Source organism: Chamaea fasciata, unplaced genomic scaffold (assembly GCF_029207755.1).
Source record: "Chamaea fasciata isolate MVZ Bird 193981 ecotype frontalis unplaced genomic scaffold, bChaFas1.0.hap1 SCAF_8, whole genome shotgun sequence".
Classification (NCBI taxonomy): domain Eukaryota; kingdom Metazoa; phylum Chordata; class Aves; order Passeriformes; family Sylviidae; genus Chamaea; species Chamaea fasciata.
In genome coordinates, this window is record NW_027094093.1 from 23,515,188 (window position 1) to 23,535,311 (window position 20,124).

The following is a 20,124-nucleotide window of genomic DNA, read 5'->3' on the forward strand; positions in this document are numbered from 1 at the left end:
CCTTGCTGGGGCTGCCGCTATCAGTGCTGCAGAGGGCTGGGGGACGGCTTGGGGCTGGTCGTGCCAGCCTTGAGAACCAGGATGCTGCCTGCAGCCTCATCCATCCTGCTTCTTGCAGCCTCATGCTGCAAACCCCAAGGCTGTCACTTCTGCCTTTTGCTCTCTTTCCAGATGGATGTCACTGGCAAGGGACTGCTTTGAATTCAGGACCACAATCTGTACGTCTGGGTTGCCAGCATCCAGCCTGTTTGCCTGCCTGTTGGGCTGTACCTCTTGCTGGCTGTGGGGTCTGGAAGCCCCGGTGGTACAGAGAGTGATGCCATCCCAGCTGTCGGGGCAGGGACACTGACGCACAAGGCTCTGAGCTGCAGCTGCTGCAGTGCATGCAGAATATCCAACCTCTGACAGTGGCTTCTGGCTGGTGGAGGGGCAGAAAACAGATCCAGGTGCATGCAGCTCTCTGCACATATTTTGGCCTGCTACAGTGGCTGCCAGCACTGCAGTAATGCCCAGCACTGCACAGGGGCTGATTGTGTTCCCAGCACAAGGGAAGAAGCCTCAAATCTTGTTTAAAAAGAAGTTGGGTGACATGTGTCTTCATCTTCACCGTGGCCAAACCTTAGAGCAGCTTGAAGTGCAAATGAAAGTCATCACCATGGCATTGTCTCTAGATGATGGGTTGTTGAGCACTGTCTGCAGGGGAAGGTGGACTGGGACAAGTGCATGCAAGATTGCATGCACTTTGCACCCCTTAGCACCCTCACAACCTATTGCTACTTAACAGGGGCAAACATAGCAGCATCTGGCCTCACTTCATGTCTCCAGTTCTCCTGGCTTCGCGCTGGACTGATGGGATGAGGAATTTTCCACCCTGTATGTGAATTCCCATTTGCAGGGCAAATGCCCACTCCCACCCAGCACTGCCTCAAGGACTGCTCCTTGATGCTCAGCCATCCCAAACACGCCTGTGGCATCATCCAATCCAGCCCTGCATGTGAGCAGGGATCAGCTATTAATAGCAGCTCCCCTCTCCCCTTTTGAGGGCTGGTGGGAGTCCAGGGTACATCCCACTCTCTTTTCTTGAACAGATCCTGAAAGCAGGAACCATTTGTGGCTTCCCCGGGCAGCGTGTCTTTCCCTGGCCTCCACCATGTTCTATTTTCTGTGCTGTTTACTGTTCTTCTGTGGGCTGTCAGGTTTCCACGCTGGGGAAAGGCTTGTAAATGGGGGGGGGGGGGGGGGGGGGGGCATCGTGTCCGCACCGAGTGGCTATGGGAAGGCAGGGATGGAGGAGCACAGACATGGCCTTTATCACAGCCTAGGGGATGTGTGGCTCATAAATCCAACTCAGGCAGATAGGGGATAAATCATCCCAGCTGGGACACTGGTGGTTACCCATGGTTAGAAATTAACTTTGTGTTGGATGGGTCCCAGGCTGTGGGATGGGAAGGGAAGGCTGCTCTGGGCTGTGTGCCTCTTGCCTGCACAGCCCTGGAGCCAGGCTGCATGCAGGCAAGGAGATGCTCACTGCCCTGGCCCAGTCAGGCAGAGCTGGTCAGTACAGTTAAAGCCAGAGTGATGAAGCAAACAAGTTGGGCTGGATGCTGTGGATGAACCTGTGTTGTGGGTGATGATGCTCTGGCCTTCACTCTGACCTGTCTGGACTTTGGCACTTTGATGTGTGTCTGTAGCCACTGTACTCATCATTGTGGGGCTGCAGCACACTGGGACTGTGTGCTGTGGGACTGGTCTACATGGGAGGGGACAGGGACACAAGGTGGAAGGGAAGGTGGCAGGGTGTGCTTGCAGGGCAGGAGAAGGTATGTGCTCACAGCGGGACTGTCACCTTCCTCCCTGGTTGTGGCAGAAATGGAAGCCTCATCTGGTATCACAGGGACATCCAGGCTGGGGCAGTCTCTGGCCTGGCTCTGTGCCTCTGAGGGTGGGAGGAGGCAGTGAAGCCCACAGACCCTGTTTCACTTTCCCTCTCCAGCTGTAGTATCCTCCTAGCTCCAGTTGCCCTTTCTCCCATCCCTAGTGTTCCCTGCTCAGCTCCATGAACATTCCCATACTCTTCTGTGTGTAGGGCCAGGGCTTCCTTGACAGCTTTTACGTATGCAACTACAGCAACCTCTTCTTCTGCTCAGGTCAAGTGCCCACAGTTGGGACCATGTCACTCTTGGAGTCTCAGTGCACCCACTGAGGAGGAAGAGGGGAAGGGGCAGGAGTGATGAGGACACCCCTCCTGCAGTGGGTCTCCAGGCATCTGGCTCCGCTCACTCCTGGCCAGTTCTCTAATAACTCCCCAGCTCCCTTTCTAATGAGGCTCTAATTGGAAGCCGGTTGTGCTTCCCTTCCCCTCCTCTCAGAGCTCTCCAGTCCCAGTGCTGCAGGGTGATTAAGCTGAGGTTTTGGGTTTTTTTAATATGGCAGAATTATTTTGGAAGGGCCAGGATCGTTACATGACGGGCTTCTTGAAAAACCCCAGGCTTCGCCTTTCAGACGAGGCCTTTTCAAGTGGTTTTGCGCAGTACACGTCTCTGGGCAGCGACCGTCTCGAACAGTTACTGTTAATTATAGATGCCTCTTTCCCGCTCGCCCATTACTCAAAGGATTTTTGTGCGTTTTAACAGTGTTTTACATCAGCCTGAATAAGACTCTATTCAGTATTTTCAAGAGCTGGAACTTGGGCATCCCCTGCTGTATGTGTCGTGCTCTCCTCCCTGCATCCCTGGGGCCAGGGACCAGGCAGCCAGCATGGGCACAAACCTTCCTCCCGCTGCCCAGCCAGTGCATGCACTGCTCTGGGTGCAGTTGTGTCCGTTGTGTGCACAGTCTCTTGGCACCCTTCTCCTGGCTGTGTATGGCCTTGGGTCTGCATGCTCAGCTCCTTGGGCTGTCTCCTGAATCCACTCTCCATCATCCTTATATGCTGAGCTCCACTGCCTGCTGGTGCACCCTAGCCAGACCATGTGCTCACATCCATGTCGTCCTCTTTGCCCAAGGATTCAGAGTCACTGACAGCCTCAGGCACAATGGTCCTGTCATGATCTCCTTGGGATGTGCAAGGTTGTCTTTTCCTTGCTGAGTTCCAGGCCAGTGTGTTCCCCTTGCATTAACACAGTAGCTGGGGCTGTTCCCCAAGTCCTCTTTCATTGCCCAACTATTCAACAGCAACTAATTGCACTAGTGTCCTTGACAATGCTCTTGCCTCCCATGCCATTCCATTTGTACCCTCTCCCTGCAAAAGCCACCATTTATTCCAACTTGCCTTCTGTGTTTTACTTTAGGTGTAGGCTGTGAGAAGTGCTTGCATCTTCTCCCATGAGAGCTGGTTTAACCATCCTCCTTGTGAAAACATCTTGTCCTAAGCATTTTCCCATTCGCACTGCAAACCCCAGATGCTCAGCTGGGCATGCTGGTTCCTTCGGAGGGCTCCGGTAGGTTTGAGAGGGGTGATTTCTCACTGCAGAGCAATGCTGTCCCTTCTCTCCAGCTGCAGGCTACTGTTGTTTCTCCTCCTGAAGCATTTCCAGATGAAGAACCAAGCCCTGAGCTCTGGATCTCCCATGAGAGATGGGAACTCCCCCCCAGGCTGTGCTGACCACTCCACAGGGGGGCACAGACTTGTGGACAGAGCCACCTGCCCAAGTGCTGGGCAGCTGGGCCTGGCAGTGGGTGCTCCTGCTACACAGTGAAGCTTTGGTCAGTGCAGAAGTATAGAAGGGTTGGAAGATAAGGAACAGCATCAGGTCTGTTCTGCTCACCAGTTTCACAAGGCCAGAGGTGACAAGAGCTTCCCCTGTGTCCTCTGTGAGCTGCTGGCTGCTCCCCCAAGAAATCACAAGTTGGAGGGGAAAAGTGGATCCTCATGCCCACCATCCATCCTCCTAAAGGCTGGAGTGGGGGCTGGGGATGGTGGGGGAGTAGCTGGGGGCACAGTGGCATTGTTCGGGGAGAGCCCTGTTTAGGGAAGGGGGGGATGCGCCTTGTTTGGGCACTTCTGCAGCCCTCACCTCCTCCACCTCAGCGTACAGGGCACTGTGGTCAGGCCCATTTATAAAGCTGGTAAATATATTGGCAGAGTTTGTGTCCCCTCCAAAGGTCAATATTTGTGCAGAGTTTAATTTTAACTTAACAAGCAGTTGTTTGCAGAGGCTGCCCTGTTTGTGTGTGTGTGTGTGTGTGTGTGTGTGTGCTCCCCCACTGATCGATGCCTGTGGGGAGGAGTGTGAGTGTCTTGGGTGTGTGCACTGACTCACTGGGGTGCACAGGGGGTTGGTGACACTTCCCTCTCCCGGAGATGCTCCGGATGCAGGGGCAGCACTATGTGGTCCAGAAGATAAGGTCCAGGGTCTGTGGCCGAGTCTATAAATGCAACCCACAAACCTCTCCGGGAGGTGACAGCGGGCAACAAGTGCCCCATGAGGCTCCAAACAGCAGCCAGTGGGGACAGTGGCTTTCCCAGCCTGTTCTGACCGGTGCCCTGGGCTTGCTACAGGCAGGCCTGCAGCTGCACAGCCCCAAGCCTTGCCCCTTCTGAGCCCGTGTGGCTTTTGTGGCTCTCATCCATGTTCTGGCAATGTTGGTCTCCCAGCTGAGCTCATTGTTCAGGCTGGTTCCAGGGCTCTTCCAGTATCACTGCCCATGGGGTTTTATACCCCCTGTCCACTCTCCCACCCCACCAGGTAAGCAAATGCGCATCCCACATGCACCTGCAACACCACACTGAGGTGGCTCCTCTTTGAGAGGTCTAGAGCTGAAGTGCCCCTGTGCTGGCAGGGAAGAGGGGAGAGGTTCTGGCTTGGTCTGTGCCCAGGCACCCAAGGCTTCTGTTTGTACTACTCCCAAAGCTCCTCTAGCTGAAACCCCAGGCTGTGCTTTACCCAGGGACAGGTACCCTATTTGGGCTTGGCGACAGGCTGTGCCACTCATTCACTCCATAGCATCTCATTCCTTGGAATAGAGGCCGGGATCTGTCAGGTGCCTGCAGTACATCCTGGCATCCTGGGGCAGGATAGGTCAACAAGTTGGATGCAATACCTCCCCCCAGCCCATCTTGCCCACAGTACAGAATGTGTTGTCTGTGGGAAAATGGGAGAACAACAGTGGGAACAGCTCTGGCTCGCAGGAGTTTTTCCAGCAGCCTAGAGGCAGGAAGAGGGGGTGCACCTGGGGGAGAGACAGAGAGGACAGAGCCCACCATCCCCACAGTGCGGCTGCTGAGGCTCCGTGTTTTGCAGCCTGCCTTGTGGGCGCTGAGGTTTGGTTTCCTTCTCTCTACTCTTTTCCTCGCCAGGCCCCAGGGCTGCTGACTGACCTCAAAGGGAAAAGCAGGCTCCAAGGGACAACAGCAGGGATGGGCAGGGGTAAACACGGGACTGGGGCTGGCCAGGCGGTGGGTGATGGAGTTGAAGTCATGCCGTGACGTCAGCCCTGTGGCTTTGGGGACAGCCGTGGTTAGGCTGCTCAAGGAGGGGCGGCTGTTTTTCTGCAGCTCCGCCGCTTGCTCCTGGTGCCCGTCTAACTTATAAACTTTAATGGCCAGTTTAAAAGGTTCCTGCCATGGGCACCTTGTTGCCAGATTTAGGTTTTTAATTTGGAAACTTTCCCTTCTGTGGTCAGAGGAGGAAGGACTTGGGTCCGCTCAGGGCCAGTCATCAGGACACGCGGGTGCCAAAGAGACAGTCCAAAAGGACCGTGCTGTCGTCACTGGTGTCGGGACAGGGTTGGCCATGCATGGGGCAGACAGGCTGGAGGAGCCCCCTGGTCCCCTCCTGCTGCCCACATATTGGTGGAATAAATTTAGCTCCTCCTCCACCGCTGGCTGGGGGAGCACCATCAGCTGCCACCTGCTCCTGATCAGCACAGTCCTAATCCTCAGCCCCAGGGGTCACCACTGCTCTGGGCTGTTTGGGCAGCATTCTCATCCTGCAGCCCTTGGGAGACACCAGGGCCCACAAAACTCAGCTCACAGGGGTGAGCATTGGGCTACAGCCACGTTTGCTCCCGCAGGTGCCAGCAGAGCTGGAGTCAGACACAGAGCTGGGGTTAGACAGAGCCGGGGTTAAGTACAGATGGGATTGTGCACAGAGTGATGCCTGGATGTACTGCTTGGCAGGAGGAGAGGATGCAGGGCCAGCACTATGGGAGACACTGAGGGCATGGCATTCCTGCTCTTTCTCCTCTTCCTCACATCCCACCTTCCCTGAAGCCCTTCAGCAGCCCCTGCGAGGTGTGGGTTAGCAGAATCACATTTCCCTGCTGCAAACTCAGCTCTCCTCTGCATGCAAAGACTCAAGAAACCCTAGCAATGCCCAGGAGTTGTTGGGTGCTGGGACACAGAGTGAGACCTAACCCTTTGCATTCAACAAGGAAACCAGCCTGTAAGCTTGATGGGAGCCTCCCCACAGCCTTTCCACCCAGCCCTGGGGAGACCAGGGACATCTTACCCCCCTCAGCTGCAACCAGCTGGGGTTACTAACAGTGGGGTTCCAAGGAGTGACCATGGCTTGTCCTCTCCTTGTCACCAGACTGGTGTGGCAGTGCTTGTCCATATGTTCGTGCTGTACAGACTGGTTGTGCTGATGTGTCCATGCTGTGATGGGCTGGATCACAGCCCACCCTGGAGCATCTTAGCTACCAGGAGGGTCCAGAATTTTGCTGGGGGTGTTGGGCGCTGAATGGCAGACAAGATGCCTGACTTGGCAATAGTCTGCACCCCAGGGGTTGAGCTTCCCCAGGGTGGGCACCCAGAGCACTATAAATAGCACATGAAGCCAGAGGAGCAGAGGAGTGGCCCTGGTTTACCAGCTCTTTCATACCATGGCTTTCAAGTGGTTCCCCTGCCTCTTCCCCATGAGCCAGTGGCATATCTGCACCCAGCTGGCTGCCTCCAGTGCTGTGCCACGTGCTCTGCAGCCGCTGGAACTGGTGCCACGTGCCAGCCATGGAGCAGCCCTGCCTTTGCCAGCCCTGTAATTGATTACTGCTCTCCTGCACGGGTGGAGGCTCCAGATGTGTAGCCTGGTAGGAGGCAGTGGGCTGCGGGCACCAGCTGCAGGAGCCAGCATGGGCAGAGTGAGGAGCAGCCCAGTCCTCGCCTTGGCTCTGATGTCGACTTGAAGAGCTGCCTTTTGAGCTTCCAGGTGTTTGGAGAGGTTCTCTTCAAACTGCCAGCCTCAGTTCCTGGAGGCAGGGCATTTGAGGGAACCCTCTTCCCCCACTGTGGGGCTGCTAGAGGAGCTGGGGTTGTTGGGGGGTGAAGAAAGAGCTCCTTGACCATTTGAGATGATGGCAACTGATGGCAGTGCAGGGTGGGTCTATAGAGGTCCCTTGTTATTTCCCCGAGCCTGCAGAAAGACCTTGCCGTGGTGATGGCAGGGGTTTAAGTTGAGGAGGATTTTGTAGCCTGGCACCATATAGGAAACAATATATTTGTGTATGTTATTTTAAATAAGGTTGAAGATAGACCAATTTTTAGACTGAAGGGTGATGGTGTTCCAGGAGAGAGGGACTACAAATAGATGAGATTTTACATGAGCAGCTGGAATCAGATGTCCTTGGTATCTTGTTTTCCAGTGCTGCTGCTGACAGACAGTTCTGCATGGAAGAAAACACCTAGAAAAACAGGGATGAAAATGGTGAGGTTTTTAAAAAACACTGTATTTAGCCAAAGGGCATGGTTTTGCTGTCTGGAGATGGCAAGGGATGGGTGAACCCTTCTGAGCAAGGCAAGTATGAATGGAGAGAGTGATGTGATGAGTGGACTGGGGGCTGGAAAAAGAAGCAGTTGTCAGAGCTGAGGAGGTCTTTGCTTGTCATTGCCAAGGGTGAATGGTGAAGCTCCAAGCATCTCTCCCAGAACCAGAACAGGCTGGGATCCCTGCCCTTGATATTGAGGAGTAACTTGGACTGCAGTGGCTGAATCTGGCAGGACAGAGATGGAAGAGGCTGCAGAAACAAGGGGAAATCTGCTCGCCCAGGTGGAGTGGCACAGCATGGGGCAGGGTTGGGGCCCCGGTTCCCAGCTCCCCCAGCCCTCTGTGCCCCCCCAGGTAGCACCACAGGGACCCTGACCCTCTCTCCCAGGCTGAAAGGGCGATGGTGCCCTGACAGAGTGTTTTATTTGCAGCAGGTGCCTGAAATACAACCGTGGTGCAGTAATCCCTCCCCTCACCTGGGGATGAACCCAGCTTGAGAGACGTGGCTGTGCAGGGTCAGGCCCTGCTGCTGTTGGGATTGTCCCTGCCATAACCAGAGCGTCTCCCTGGCAGCCTGACGGGCTAGTCCTGCCGTGGGAGACAGGCGCGTAATGCCTGATTTCACAGCACTGGCATGCTCTATATGCTTGAGGCAATGATCTCTCCTGCCCTGTCCAACTCCAGCCCTCGGCCAGACCCCAACCTGCAGCTCTGTCAGCTGGGATTAGGTACAAGATTTGGGCTAAAACGTCTTTGCTCTTGGCTGGAGTAATGACAGAGAGGGGAAAGGTCAGCCTGTCATCTCTGGAGATGGAGCTCCTGCGCTGCCATCAATCCGGATGTAGCATTCCCCAGAACTGCCTTCAGCCCCTACAGCCAGCACTGGCATTCTGCAAGCCTCACACAAAAGAGGAGGAGGAAGGCAGTGATTTCCCTGTCTCTCTGGTGCTGAGGATGACCATGAGAGGTGCACAGGTCCCTGGGCTGTCTGGAACAAACCAAGGGAATACTTGTAAAGGAGAGAGGAACAGGAGTGGTCCATGCAGAAGGAGTCTCCCCTATGCTGTGTGTTCCCAAAGTGCTCCTTGCTGTATCCAGCCTGTTCCAGCAAAGCCATGTCTGAGAGGAGCTGTGGAGCAGCAGCCCCCTGCCCTTGATGCATCCAAGAACAGGACTGGGGGTGGTTTGGCAGCAGATAAGCAGTGATGCTCTGTGGGATGGCTGGCAGCCTAGTGCAGGTAGTGCTAGGGGAGGCAGAGGAGGATCTGTGGCACTGGCAAAATCCAGCCTTGGACTTAGAGGAGCGCTCTATCTGTGTCTCACTCTTGCATAGCACTGAGCCCAAGCCAAGGCTTCTTATCACCTCATGGCGAGGTGCACAGCCCTGAGCAGCCCTCCATGTCCCTGCAATCTTGCCCTCTCCCAAAGTGCTGCTTCCTGCTTGTCTTGCTGGACCCTGGTTTTGTTGGCTGAGCTCGCTTAGCTTTGACAAAGTTTATAGCACTGGAATGCAGAATGGCTGCTGGCCTCCCTCCAGCCTAAACATCTCCACCCCACAGTGCGACAGGCGCTGATAAGGGTGAGTGCCACAGCAGGCAGGTATCTCGTGCCCAGCCCGCGACCTTACAGCCACACAACCTTGAAGGTTGTCATTTATCTCATGCGTGTGCATGTGCGCGCACGCGAGCTGTCTCCCATCCCCTAGAAATGTTCTCCACATCCCTGGGTTTCTCTCCAGGCCAAACCCACATGCACGTTGCCCGAAACCGACTCCGAACAGACTCCTTTGATGAGCAGGGCTTAAATATATATTTGGCATTCCAGCGGCAGCGTGCCGACCGTGGCCAAGGGTGTGAAAGTGTTTGCTTGACAAACTCCGGGGGCTCTCGCCTCTCTGCTGGCTCTGGGGATTTGCAGGAGAGAAATATCAAGGAATTTTTCACCTCTCTGTTTTGTTTTGTGTTTTTATTTTTTTTCCTTCTGCGAGTGCATTTTTAGCTCTGGTGAAAAGTGCCTGATTGACAGTCATAGAGACTGAGTCCCCTCTCTTTGCTGACACAGGGACAGCAGGAGCAAACATCCCAACCTGGGCCCAGATGGGAGAGGGAACAGCCCTGAGAGCCTTGCATTGAATGTGGGGGCTGCCATCTCCTCTCCACTCTCCCGGTCCCCTCCAGGAGTCCAGTGCAATCATGGACTGGTTTGGGTACCAGCAGGATGAAGATGCCCTGCATCCTAGCAGTCCCAGGTTGTGGTCTTCTCAAAGCTGACTCTTTTGCAAAGATCCTCTCTCTGCTGAGGGCAGTGGGTTCCAGTCACCACTCAGCTGGGCTCAGAGAGCCCCAGCACCACACTGTGAAGACACCCATGCCCATTGCTCCACGAAGGATTTCCCAGCCAGTGTCCCCACGTGCTGTGGCACCAGCTTGGGGTACATGCTGGTCTCCAGGCACCTTTGGAGTTGCACAGGGTCTTGTCACTTTGTGTCTGTGGATGGGGAGATGGAGCAAGTGAAGCAAAAGACTGTCTCCATGGGCAAGTTGCAGATGGCAGGCTGATTGCTTGCAGCCTCCTAAAATGATGCATACGAGGTTCTGGGGGCACGAAGTCAAAACCCTGAGCTTCGCTTGCTACTCTGCTCCTTCTGGGCTGCAGCCTGTGATGGGGCAGGAAGGGCAGCTCCATCACCAAATTCCATGTGATACAGGATCCATGGAGGGGCTGGGATGTGCAGAGCAGACTGATGTGCAGAGCTGGAACCCTGGGCTTGGTTGTGAGCCCAGGGATGTTTCCTGCATGGGGAGGAGGAGGAAGGAAAATCTTCCTCATCAGTCCAACCACTGCATCCCGCACCTATGGAAAATGGGGAGGGGAGCCCTGGGCAGTGGATTTGGTTTCAGGGCCCATGTCTGCAATGCCTGCTAGAGCAGACTGAGAACCTGGCTGACTCTTGGGGAGGGGGCTGAGGGGGCTGATCTGTGTGTTCCCAGCTGTCCCTAGTGTAATCCTTCATGAAAGAAAACCCTCTGCCCTGCTGCATCCCCATTGTCAGGTCACAGCGCTGCCTGACCCTAAATCACCTGCCACTTCCAGCCTGATGGATTACCATGGAAATAGGGGTGCTGCCCCCCGACCAGCAGAGGGAAAGGGTCTGGGGTCTGTGGGGCAGAGGTCCAGACTCTGGAGGCTGCAGAGCAGGGATTAGGATGTTGGTAGTCTATGGGGAAAGGCTTGGTGCCCAGGGACTGCAGGACAGATGTTGGTACCATTTGGCAGAGGGATGGAGCTGTTGTGAATTACAGCTGCAGAAAAGGGGATATGGAGGGATTGTGGAGCAGGGTTGGGGATCCTGGGGGGCCATGAGGCTGGGGGCAAGCTATGTCCCCGTGGCAAGGGCAGGCTTGGCTTGGGCTCCTCGAGGTTTCCTTCCTGGCCCACCGAAGAATTGCTGGCTTGTCTGAAGGATCATTGACCTGTGGATTTCCTGGGCAGCAAGTCCCTTTCATGTGGCCGCTTGCAAACTCTCATGACATCACCACGGGCTGCTCCTCCTGGAGACAAACCCAGTGCTTTTTAGGGTTTTGCCTTCCCCCCCCGCCCCAGCCTGTGTGTTTTGGCCAGGGGGGACCCAGCGAATCACGTCCAAGAGCAGCCACTCTGGCAGGGAGATGTTGCACAGGGCTGGGGGGCAGGGAGAGGGCAGTGTGTCCCCCCCGTATTGAATAAACATGGGCTGGCCAGGGATGGAGGGGGCTTTTCCAGCCTGGACCACACCCCGGGGGGCTATTTTTTGCCATGAATGAAAGGGCTGTGTGCTCACAGGGCAGGCTGGCCTCCTGCCACTGCTGCTGTGCATGGAGAGCTCTCTTGACACTCAATCCTGGTGCCTGGCTGGGGACCAACATCTGCACTGAGCACAGCTGGGCATTGCCCGTGGGACACCTGGGTACCTGGAACAGCTGGGCACTGCCTGGGGGGACACCTGGGCACCTGGCACAGCTGGGCACAGCCTGGGGTGACACCAGCAGGCTGCCATGCCTGGGAAACACGGTCTGTCACAGAGCAGGGGGAGGTGATGGTGACTCAGTGGCTGTGCCAGCAGCAGTGCTGGGGCTGCTGGGGCATGTTGGACCCAACCCTACTGGGGCCATGTGCCTGGGGACCTGCTTAAGGCAGCTCAGCAGTAAGCCCTGCTGCCCCCTTGCCCCACACAGAAATGCTTCCTGCTGCGGTTTCAGGTGACAATGGGGCAGCATCCCCAGGGGCTGCCCCTATGGCTGCACCCGTGCTTGGGAGGAACTACAAAGCCACAAGGGTGGAGCTGCTCAACCTTGGTCCTAAACACACCCAGATTCCCCCCAAAAGCCCCTAATCCCACCTGGCTCAGCACCAGCTTCCTCTCTGGGCCCTGTTAGCTCAGCTAAGCCCTTGTGTGCCAGGTTTAGGGATGTACTGGATGCAGTAGTTGGGTGGTTGTCCCCATGTCATCCCCAGATTTTGTTTCTCAAGGAGTATGAGGATTGCTTTGCCAGTTCCCAGCCCTGACCCACACTCCTGCTGCCTCTGCCAGCCTCAGTGCCCCACAGGTTGCAGGGGACCCATGAGTGCTTGTGCCCATGAATGAGTGGCCTGTCCTTGCTGGGTGGAGCTGAGGTGCTGGATCCCACCCTTTGCTGTTCCTTATCACCACGCAGCATCCTTGTGATTCACCAGGTGTGGCTCCCTTTCCATCACCCCACTTCGCAGGAAGTTTCCTGGCCAGCCCCCCATGAGCTCTGTGCAATAACAAGCTGGGATGAGCTGGCTGGCCTTCCTGAGCAACCCTGCAATAACAGACCAGTGCCATGTGTCCAGCTTTCCTGAGCAGACAATAATAAACCCGCATGAGCTGGCACACTTTGCGGAGGAACCCTACAATAATAAGCCTGGATGATGTATCCATATTCACCGAGTCAGCCTAAAATAACAAGGCAGTGTGAGCCACCCAGCTTCCTCACAGATAAGTGGGGTCCCTGAGCTGTCACTTTGGGAGAGGAGGCATACTGGACACCAGGTCTCCATGTCTTCTGCTCTTGACCCTGGAGAAGGCAGCCTGAGTCAGTGATGGGTCAGGTTGGTTGGAGGTGAAGGCCATAGGTACTATCAGCCTGTGACTCTGCTTTCCTTGAAGCAAATCCTCACTAGTCCTGGCATGCTGGGGCCTGCTACACTTCAGGGCATTCTCCTTGTCCATGTCCCTTGCCAAACTGGCACCCAGTGCCAGCTTCCCCAAAGGCTCGCCTGCTGTTACCTCATGGGCTGCTGGACAGGGCAACAAATGCCCATGGTCAAGCTAGAGCTGGGATTGCCACCAGCAGGTGCCACCAGACCCTGTACAGCAAGGCCCAGCATCTACCAGCATTGCCCAGGTAGGGAGGCAATGCTCTTTTTCAGAGAGTTTGTTGGCACTTGGGCAGGGGGAGAGCTTGGATGCCCATGGATTTGCTTGGCAGCCTGGCAGGAGGGCTTCTTTCCAAATGGGATGGGGTAGGGACTACCCACTGGGGCTGGAACCACTCGCTCTCCACCAGGGTCTCTGCCAAGCCCCAGGCTGCTCCTTGTGGGTTGGTCCTCATATGCCTGGGGAGTAGATGCTGCAACCTCCTGCCCTACCTCTGCTCTGCCGCTGACCCTCCTTTTTCCTGGGATTTATCCCTGCGCGTTGGATGCAGGAGTGAGTGGGCAGGGCAGATATAGAACCCCCCCAGCATCCCTGAATGGGAGAAACCAGCATCCACCCCGGCGTGGCGGCGGCACAATGCAGAGCCCCCGCTGCCACCACGCCCCTCCGCTCAGTGTCTGCGAGAAAGGCTGTAACCCAAGCCACAAAAACAGCACAAGGAGAAAAGAAAAGGGTATTGAGCGGCGGGGCTGCTGCGGTCGCCGGCCAGCATAGACTGCTGGTTGTTAAGCGAGTGCCTCGCTTGCAAAGGCTGCCTTGATGAAGTGTGAGACAGCACTTACGGAGGGACTCGGGCAGGCATTCTCGCTCCATCTTCCGCTCACAGTGCTGCTCTTTATGTGCCTGACATTTGCTCGCTGGAAAGGCCCCTGAAGTCAGGGGGAAAGGAAAACATTGCCGGCAGCAGGGCCAGAACGGTGCTGGGAGGAGTGCTGTGCCATGCCGGGCCGGGCTGGGCCGGGCTGGGATGCTCCTCTGTCCCAGCCTCAACCACTCGCTCTTCCCCGGGGTGACCCCTTCACCTCTCATCAGCTCTCCGGCTGCCTTCCCCTGCCGGCACCGCCACTTCCTGCCAGGTGTGCTCAGCCTGGCTGCCTGCCTGTGAAGCCCTGGCCATCCTGCCCGTGCCTGCTCCAAGGGCGGGCTGGCAGCACTGCCAGCTCTCCTAGCTGCTGCTGCTGCTGCGTGTCCCCTGGGAGTGCATGAGGGGGGGAATGGAGACAGTGACAGTGCAAGCTCAGACCTGGTCCTTTAGCCACCTGCTTCTGGGGTATGCAGTGTCCCAGCGACTGCTGCAGGCTGGGGATAGGGGAGGGGGTGCAAGTAGATCTAAGGGCTGGAGGAGCTGGGAAAGGGCATCAGTGGTCAGTGTAGGGCACCTCGTTGTGCCTGGAGGTGGCTCTGTCCCCAGGGAGAGGGTCATTGCCCGACAAGGAAGCTGGGGCAGGAGACTGGGCTGATGTGTCCTGCTTCATCCCAGGGAATAAACACCCCCCTTCTCTGCCCTTGATACCAGCTGGAAGGGGACAGTTCAACCTTCTCCATCTATTCTCTTGCAGACAGATCCTTTGCTGCTGGCAGAGGATGGATTAGCATCTATCTGGATTCCAGAGAGGGTCTCTCCCTAGCCTGACTGACATTGGCATTGCTGGGCAGAGATGACCAGCAGAGGTCCAGCAAGCCATTTCAGCCCCATTCCCAGGAGCATGCACAAAGCTTGTGGCAGGGTAGAGTGTCAAGGGCAGCCTGGCCATGAGGCACAGGAGTGCACCAGCCATAGAACCCTTCCCCTGCCCACCACTGACTGCCACAGCAGCACCAGACTTCATCCATGCCAGTGTGTCAGTGCCCAGTGCCGGAGAACCAGTCTGCCATTCCTGGTCTGTCACTCCACCACGCTGCTTCCATGGAGCCCGCTGGCAGGGGCAGCCTGGGGAAGCCATCCTCCCCCTTGGCACACACCCCTTGGCTCCAGCCCCGGCAGGAATTATTAAGTGTGCCCCTGTGGAGCATGTGCTGAGGCTGGCCACGGGAATGTGGGCAGATCTGACATACAAGCCACAGCAGCCAGGCTGTAATTTCCAAACAGGCCTCATTCACTCTGTTTTCCAGTTAAAAATATATTAAAAAATAGGAATGTGGGATTTGTAGTGAAGAATGTTGGTAACCGCTTCGAACGTCTGGTGTGATAATGAAAGGGTCAGTCCCCAGCTTTGAGCATGACCGATTTAGACTCTGGTGCTTGGCAGTGGTGCGGGGGCCCAGCACTCCATCCAGCCTGCCTACAAACCCATCCTGGGCCAGGGAAAGGTGATGCCTCTGTGCTGGTGGCATGGTGCGGTGCTGGGTGATGTGCCCCTTCTGCTCATACTGTCAAGAGGACATTCAAATTGCTGTCCCTTTTGGCCTCTTGAGAAGGGAGTCTGGGCAGGGGGTGTGTAAATGCAAAATGCCTTGGAGCATGCCCACCATTGACCCTGCTGCATCTCAGCACTGGGGTCCAGCCCCATAGCAGAGCCCTCTGGGCTGGGGGTCACTGAGCGAGGCTGCAGCCCAGCTCCCTCTGAGCTGCCCTTCCACACCGTGGGGCTGTCAATGAGCACGACTTGCTCTCAGTGTGAGGTTGGGCACCTGCTCCCCTTTGCTGAGCATCTCCCCCTGCCCCAGTCACAGTTCAGGGTGTGCTGTGGAGTCTCCCGTGCCGCTACCGCAGCCTTGAGTCCCTCCTGATACTGGGGCATCCCACTTGGCCTTGTGGCCAGGTAGTCATAACAGGCCAGACAAGCCATGCCAGCTCCCGAGGCATCACTCCCTGGTGCCTGGCGAGTCGTGTGGGGCAACCCAGCCAGCACTCCCCCAGCTGCCAGCTCTGTGCTTGAGTGGCTCCCCGGACCTCAGACATCATGTTTATCCTGGAGGTGGGTAATCAGGTAAAAACAAGTCACCAGAGGCCAGGGCTGATGTTGCAGTGGGGACAAGTTTTCTGCAGCAGGGTTCAGATTTGGAATGGAGCAGTGGGGCAAGGAGGAAGGGGAAAACCAGCTGTAGCCAAGGCTTGTCCCCCATCCAGCCCTTTAGGGGACACTTCGTTGTCCCTCTCAGCCTTCGGGGCCATCAGGTGGCCGGTGACTGACACAGCACGCTCTGCTCCCTGCTGAGTCATAGCTCTGCAGGGAAATGCTTCCAGCTCTGGTTATAACTCATTTCCCTCTGGGGCTGTGAAGCGCAGCCTCCCAGTCCCGCCGCGGGCCAGCTCCGGCCACCCCGTGGCCCTGAGCCCACGGGCTCCAGCCGCCGGGAAGGGCAGTGGCAGGAAGTGGCCGCTGACTCCCAAATTCCACCCTGGACTTGCTGGAGCTGAGCCCTTCCCGCAGGCGTAGGCAGCAGGTGCCCTGCACCTGCAGACCCCTGTGCCACCCCAGATGCCCAATTCCCCCCAGTGGTGCTGGGCACTCCTCCCAGTGCCTCCCCAAGGTGCCGCCTCAGTTGGTGTGTGTGTGCTGCTCTTGGGGACACTGGGTGCCTGCAAGGATTATTTGCCCAACCCCAGGGGCGCCATGGGGGCACTGTGCTGGCTCTGGGCAGCTGGGGCTGAGCACTGAGTGAGCAGCTGCCCTTCCCAGATCCTTGCTTGAATGCTGTGAATTGGCACAGTCTGAGCAGCCCTGTGGCTTGGGGCACATCCCAGGTGCAATCCTGGCTGGGTTGGAGCAGAGGAGATTGGGCAGCACTTTGCAATGGGATGCATAGCCTGCCCCATTGCCCTGGCATTCCCCAGAGACACGTTGGTGTCAGGGAGAGGGGGTGAGCACCATAGTAGTGGCACCCAGAGCTGGCTGGCTCTGCAGGGGACTCTCCTACCCTCCTGGGGCACTGACCCACTCAGTGCTATCTAGTACACTTTGCTCACTTCTTTGCCATTCCTGACTTTCCTGGGAACTGCTGTTTGCTTTTCTCTGAATTATGACTCCAGCTTGTGCCTTTGATCTGGGCTGTGTCGGCCACCCATGACCAGGCCCTCTTCTACCTTTGAAGTGCAGTCACCTTCCCAGCCTTGGATGCTGCTTTTGCAACCTTGGGTGCCACACTGGCTCTGTGGGGTGAGACACGCAGGGCAAGATCATCCTTGGGGTGCCTGAGGTGTTCAGCATCCCTCCTTCTCTCAAGGACCTTGTGATGAGCCAACACAGCTAACAGCTCTGAGGCTGGGCAATGAGGCATTGAGAGGTGTGCTTGCCCAGTACCAAGCAATCCCAGGGATGCTGGTGGGATGCTGGTGGGATGATGGCAGCAGACCATCATTCCCTCTGGTGGCACCAGGCAGGGACAGAGGAGGTGACCTGTATAGCAGCTGGTCAAAAAGCAGATGCCAGTGCCATGCATTTCCTACACCCAAAGGGCCTTTCATGCCTGTGCCTCCAGCAGAAGTGATGAGACCTGCATGGAAAGTGTCTGTCTGGGCACCAGCCAACCCATCCTGGCATCAGCCCTATCCTGCCACCGTGTCTGGCAGGGTGCAGTGAGGGAGGGCTCAGCCTACCTATTCTGTCACCGGGAAGCTGGGGTCAGGCTTTGGACTCTGGCCTTGAGTGGGTCTGAGCGTCCCCATCCCCTCCCCACTTTCCTGGCCCAGAGAGGATCCTACCTTATCTGTTACACTTTGTTCTCCTGCTGTCTGGGTGTGGAGCAGGGCAGAGATTAGTGTGTGTTCAGACCTTTGACACACACACACACACACACATAGCCACACAACCAGCCATGCGTGCACCCACAGCCATGCTCATCTGCACACTGCTGCACACACAGCCCCTATGCACGTCATCATGCTCACACTCACCTGCACTTGTAGGCCCATGCTGTGCCCCACACACCCCCCGCAGCTCCCCCTCCAGGGCATGTACGTGTTTCCCCATCCCCGTGTATGTTTCTTTGGGCACTGTGAGCTGTGTTATGTTCCCAGTGGAGTGTGGCACTTCCCCAGCCTGCCAAGATCTCTCATGTGCATCAGCATGGCCCAGCAGGAAAGGTGGCATCCCACTGGCAAGGGGTGCACACAGAAGGAGAGGGGCTTCCAGTGTCAAGTCTGGAGGGAATAAAAGTATGTGCAGGGAGGCAGGAGCTGTTTTGGCCAACTGGCAGCAAACCTGGGCATCCCTCGTCTCACTGTCACATCATTTTCACTTTCTGTGGGGCCACCAGTGATGCCTTGTGCTGGAGGCTGTGGTGACTGGCAGGGGCTACCTGTTCCCACCTGTTATTAGGTCATGTCCCTGCCCAAAGCTCACTGTCCATATCAGCAAGCTGCAGCCCATGCTGCTCCAGGCAGGGAAGCCACAGCCCTTCCAGAGCGATCTTATCTCTGGCATTTCATGAATGACCTCTGCAGTCTGCCTCTCAATGGGAAGGCAGAACCCCCTGTCCAGAGCAGGTGTACAGGGGTGTGCATGTGTGTCTCTGTGTCTGTGTGTGTGTGTGTGTGTGTGCATGTGCACACCTGGAAGCAGCCACATCCCACCCAGTGCCAGAGCTGCCTGTTCCCACAAACTCTGCTGCAGTCCTGGGGTAAAACAGATGTAGCCTGATGGGCAGAGGGGAGCACAACCCCTTCTCTGCCCCACAGCAGCCCCGTGGCAGGGTGACCTGGTAAGTGATTTCCTGGAAGGGTGATGATGCCTCTACTTTTTCCCACAGACCTTGCCCCGGATCTGCAGTGCGGGAGAAGGGCAGGCGTTTGCCTCTGCTCTGCAGCAGCTCTACACTGCAGTGACACAGCAGGAGGCCAAGCAGGCTCGGAAACGGTGTTGCTCTGGTGAGGAGCTCCTTGTCTGTGGCATGGGGAGCATGTGATGCAGCTGTCCTCTCAACTGCCCAGCCCCATGTCCTGGGGTGAGGGAAGTGTGGCCCCAGGTGTAGCTAACCCCATGCAACAGTCTCCCCCTTTGCTTTCCCTCTGTGGGCTGGGCTCCTGATCCAAGCACAATTCCTAGAGTGGGTTTGGGCAATGCCCCATAGTCCCTTATCTCAATCCCAAATTGCATCTTCTGCTACCAGAGGATGACGTGGATACAGTATCCACTGCAGAAACCACAGAGCATCCTCATCCACCTGCTCCATCCCAGGAGGATGAAACGACATCTTCCAGTGAGAGAACCTCGGTGAGTACAGTTCTAGAAAATCTCTCTGTACTAGGATAGGACCCACATCTCCTTCCCCTTCTCTCATCCAAGCACTGTGCCCATCCAGGATGGGCTAGGAGTCTCAGCTTGGTTCCTAGCCCATTCTACCCTATGCATCCTGACTGGGGAGTGTGTGATTGCACATGTGCATGGATTTTGCACTCCCACAACACAGATGACAGGAATGTCACTGCTTGCATACTTGCACACATCCTGCATGACTCCTCAAGGTGGAACTGACACTGCCTCCTCTTTGTTTCCAGCCAGCCTCCTCCCCATCTCAGAAGCCCCGGCTGCCTGCAGCCAAGGCCAAGCCAAAGAAGGCAAAAGGGCTCTTCAGCTGAGAGGCTGCTGCCAACCTGCTGAGGTCTCTGCTTCCCCCAGCATCCAAGAGAGAGAGTGCAGAGCACCCATGCGTTTTCTGCCTCTTCTCTGCATCTCCTGGTGGACCCTGCCCAGATCATGGTTCCCTCCCAAGGTGTCTCCATTTGGGGAGATGGAGCTCCTTTCTTCAACAGTGTTTCAGGAAACAGCTTTTCAAACTCTTCCCTGGTCCAGAGTTTGCCCAGCCTTCCTCTTGTGGCAGAGCCAGTGCTGGACCAGGGAGAAGTGGGAGAGATCCTGCCAGTGGGTGTGGGACAGCTGGGGCTATGGCAGAGCTGTGGGGTTTGGCTGCTCTTGAGTGGGTTTTCAATAAAGGGCTGTATCTGGGTGAGATTCCCTCTCCTGCTCTGTCCCACCAGGCCTGTAGTGCCTAGGAAGGGATGTAACCTCTGTTGCTGCTGGATTCCCCTCAGAGCAGTCCTGATGTCCCAGGGGCTTGCAGTGACTCTGGACAGTGAGGTCACAGCAGCTCATTGCTAGGGCACAGCACACAGCTCTCAGCCATGCTGTGCCTCACCCTGAGCAGCAGTATGTGTTATGGGGTATGCCTAAGGATGGCACAAGACAATGCCCAGATCATGGGGGCACAGCATGCTGAGAGGGCTGGAGACCAAGTTCTTGTCCCATTCCAGGATGCACA

The 20,124-nt window shown here is 56.5% G+C and overlaps 1 protein-coding gene across 2 annotated transcripts in view; it reads left to right on the forward strand.

Annotated features, from left to right (window-relative positions):
- The window catches only part of NHEJ1 (non-homologous end joining factor 1), a 42,582-nt gene extending 23,030 nt beyond the window's left edge, over positions 1-19,552 (forward strand). The window contains exons 6-8 of one of the 2 annotated variants that reach the window (XM_066190136.1): positions 18,616-18,733; positions 18,976-19,079; positions 19,368-19,552. In XM_066190136.1, the coding sequence (XP_066046233.1) occupies positions 18,616-18,733; positions 18,976-19,079; positions 19,368-19,466 (321 nt within the window). In that variant the 3' untranslated portion in view covers positions 19,467-19,552. Of the gene's footprint in view, positions 1-18,615; positions 18,734-18,975; positions 19,080-19,363 lie in introns of both variants that reach the window. The other variant, XM_066190137.1, reaches the window with a different exon arrangement.
- The last annotated feature ends 572 nt before the right edge of the window (positions 19,553-20,124 follow it).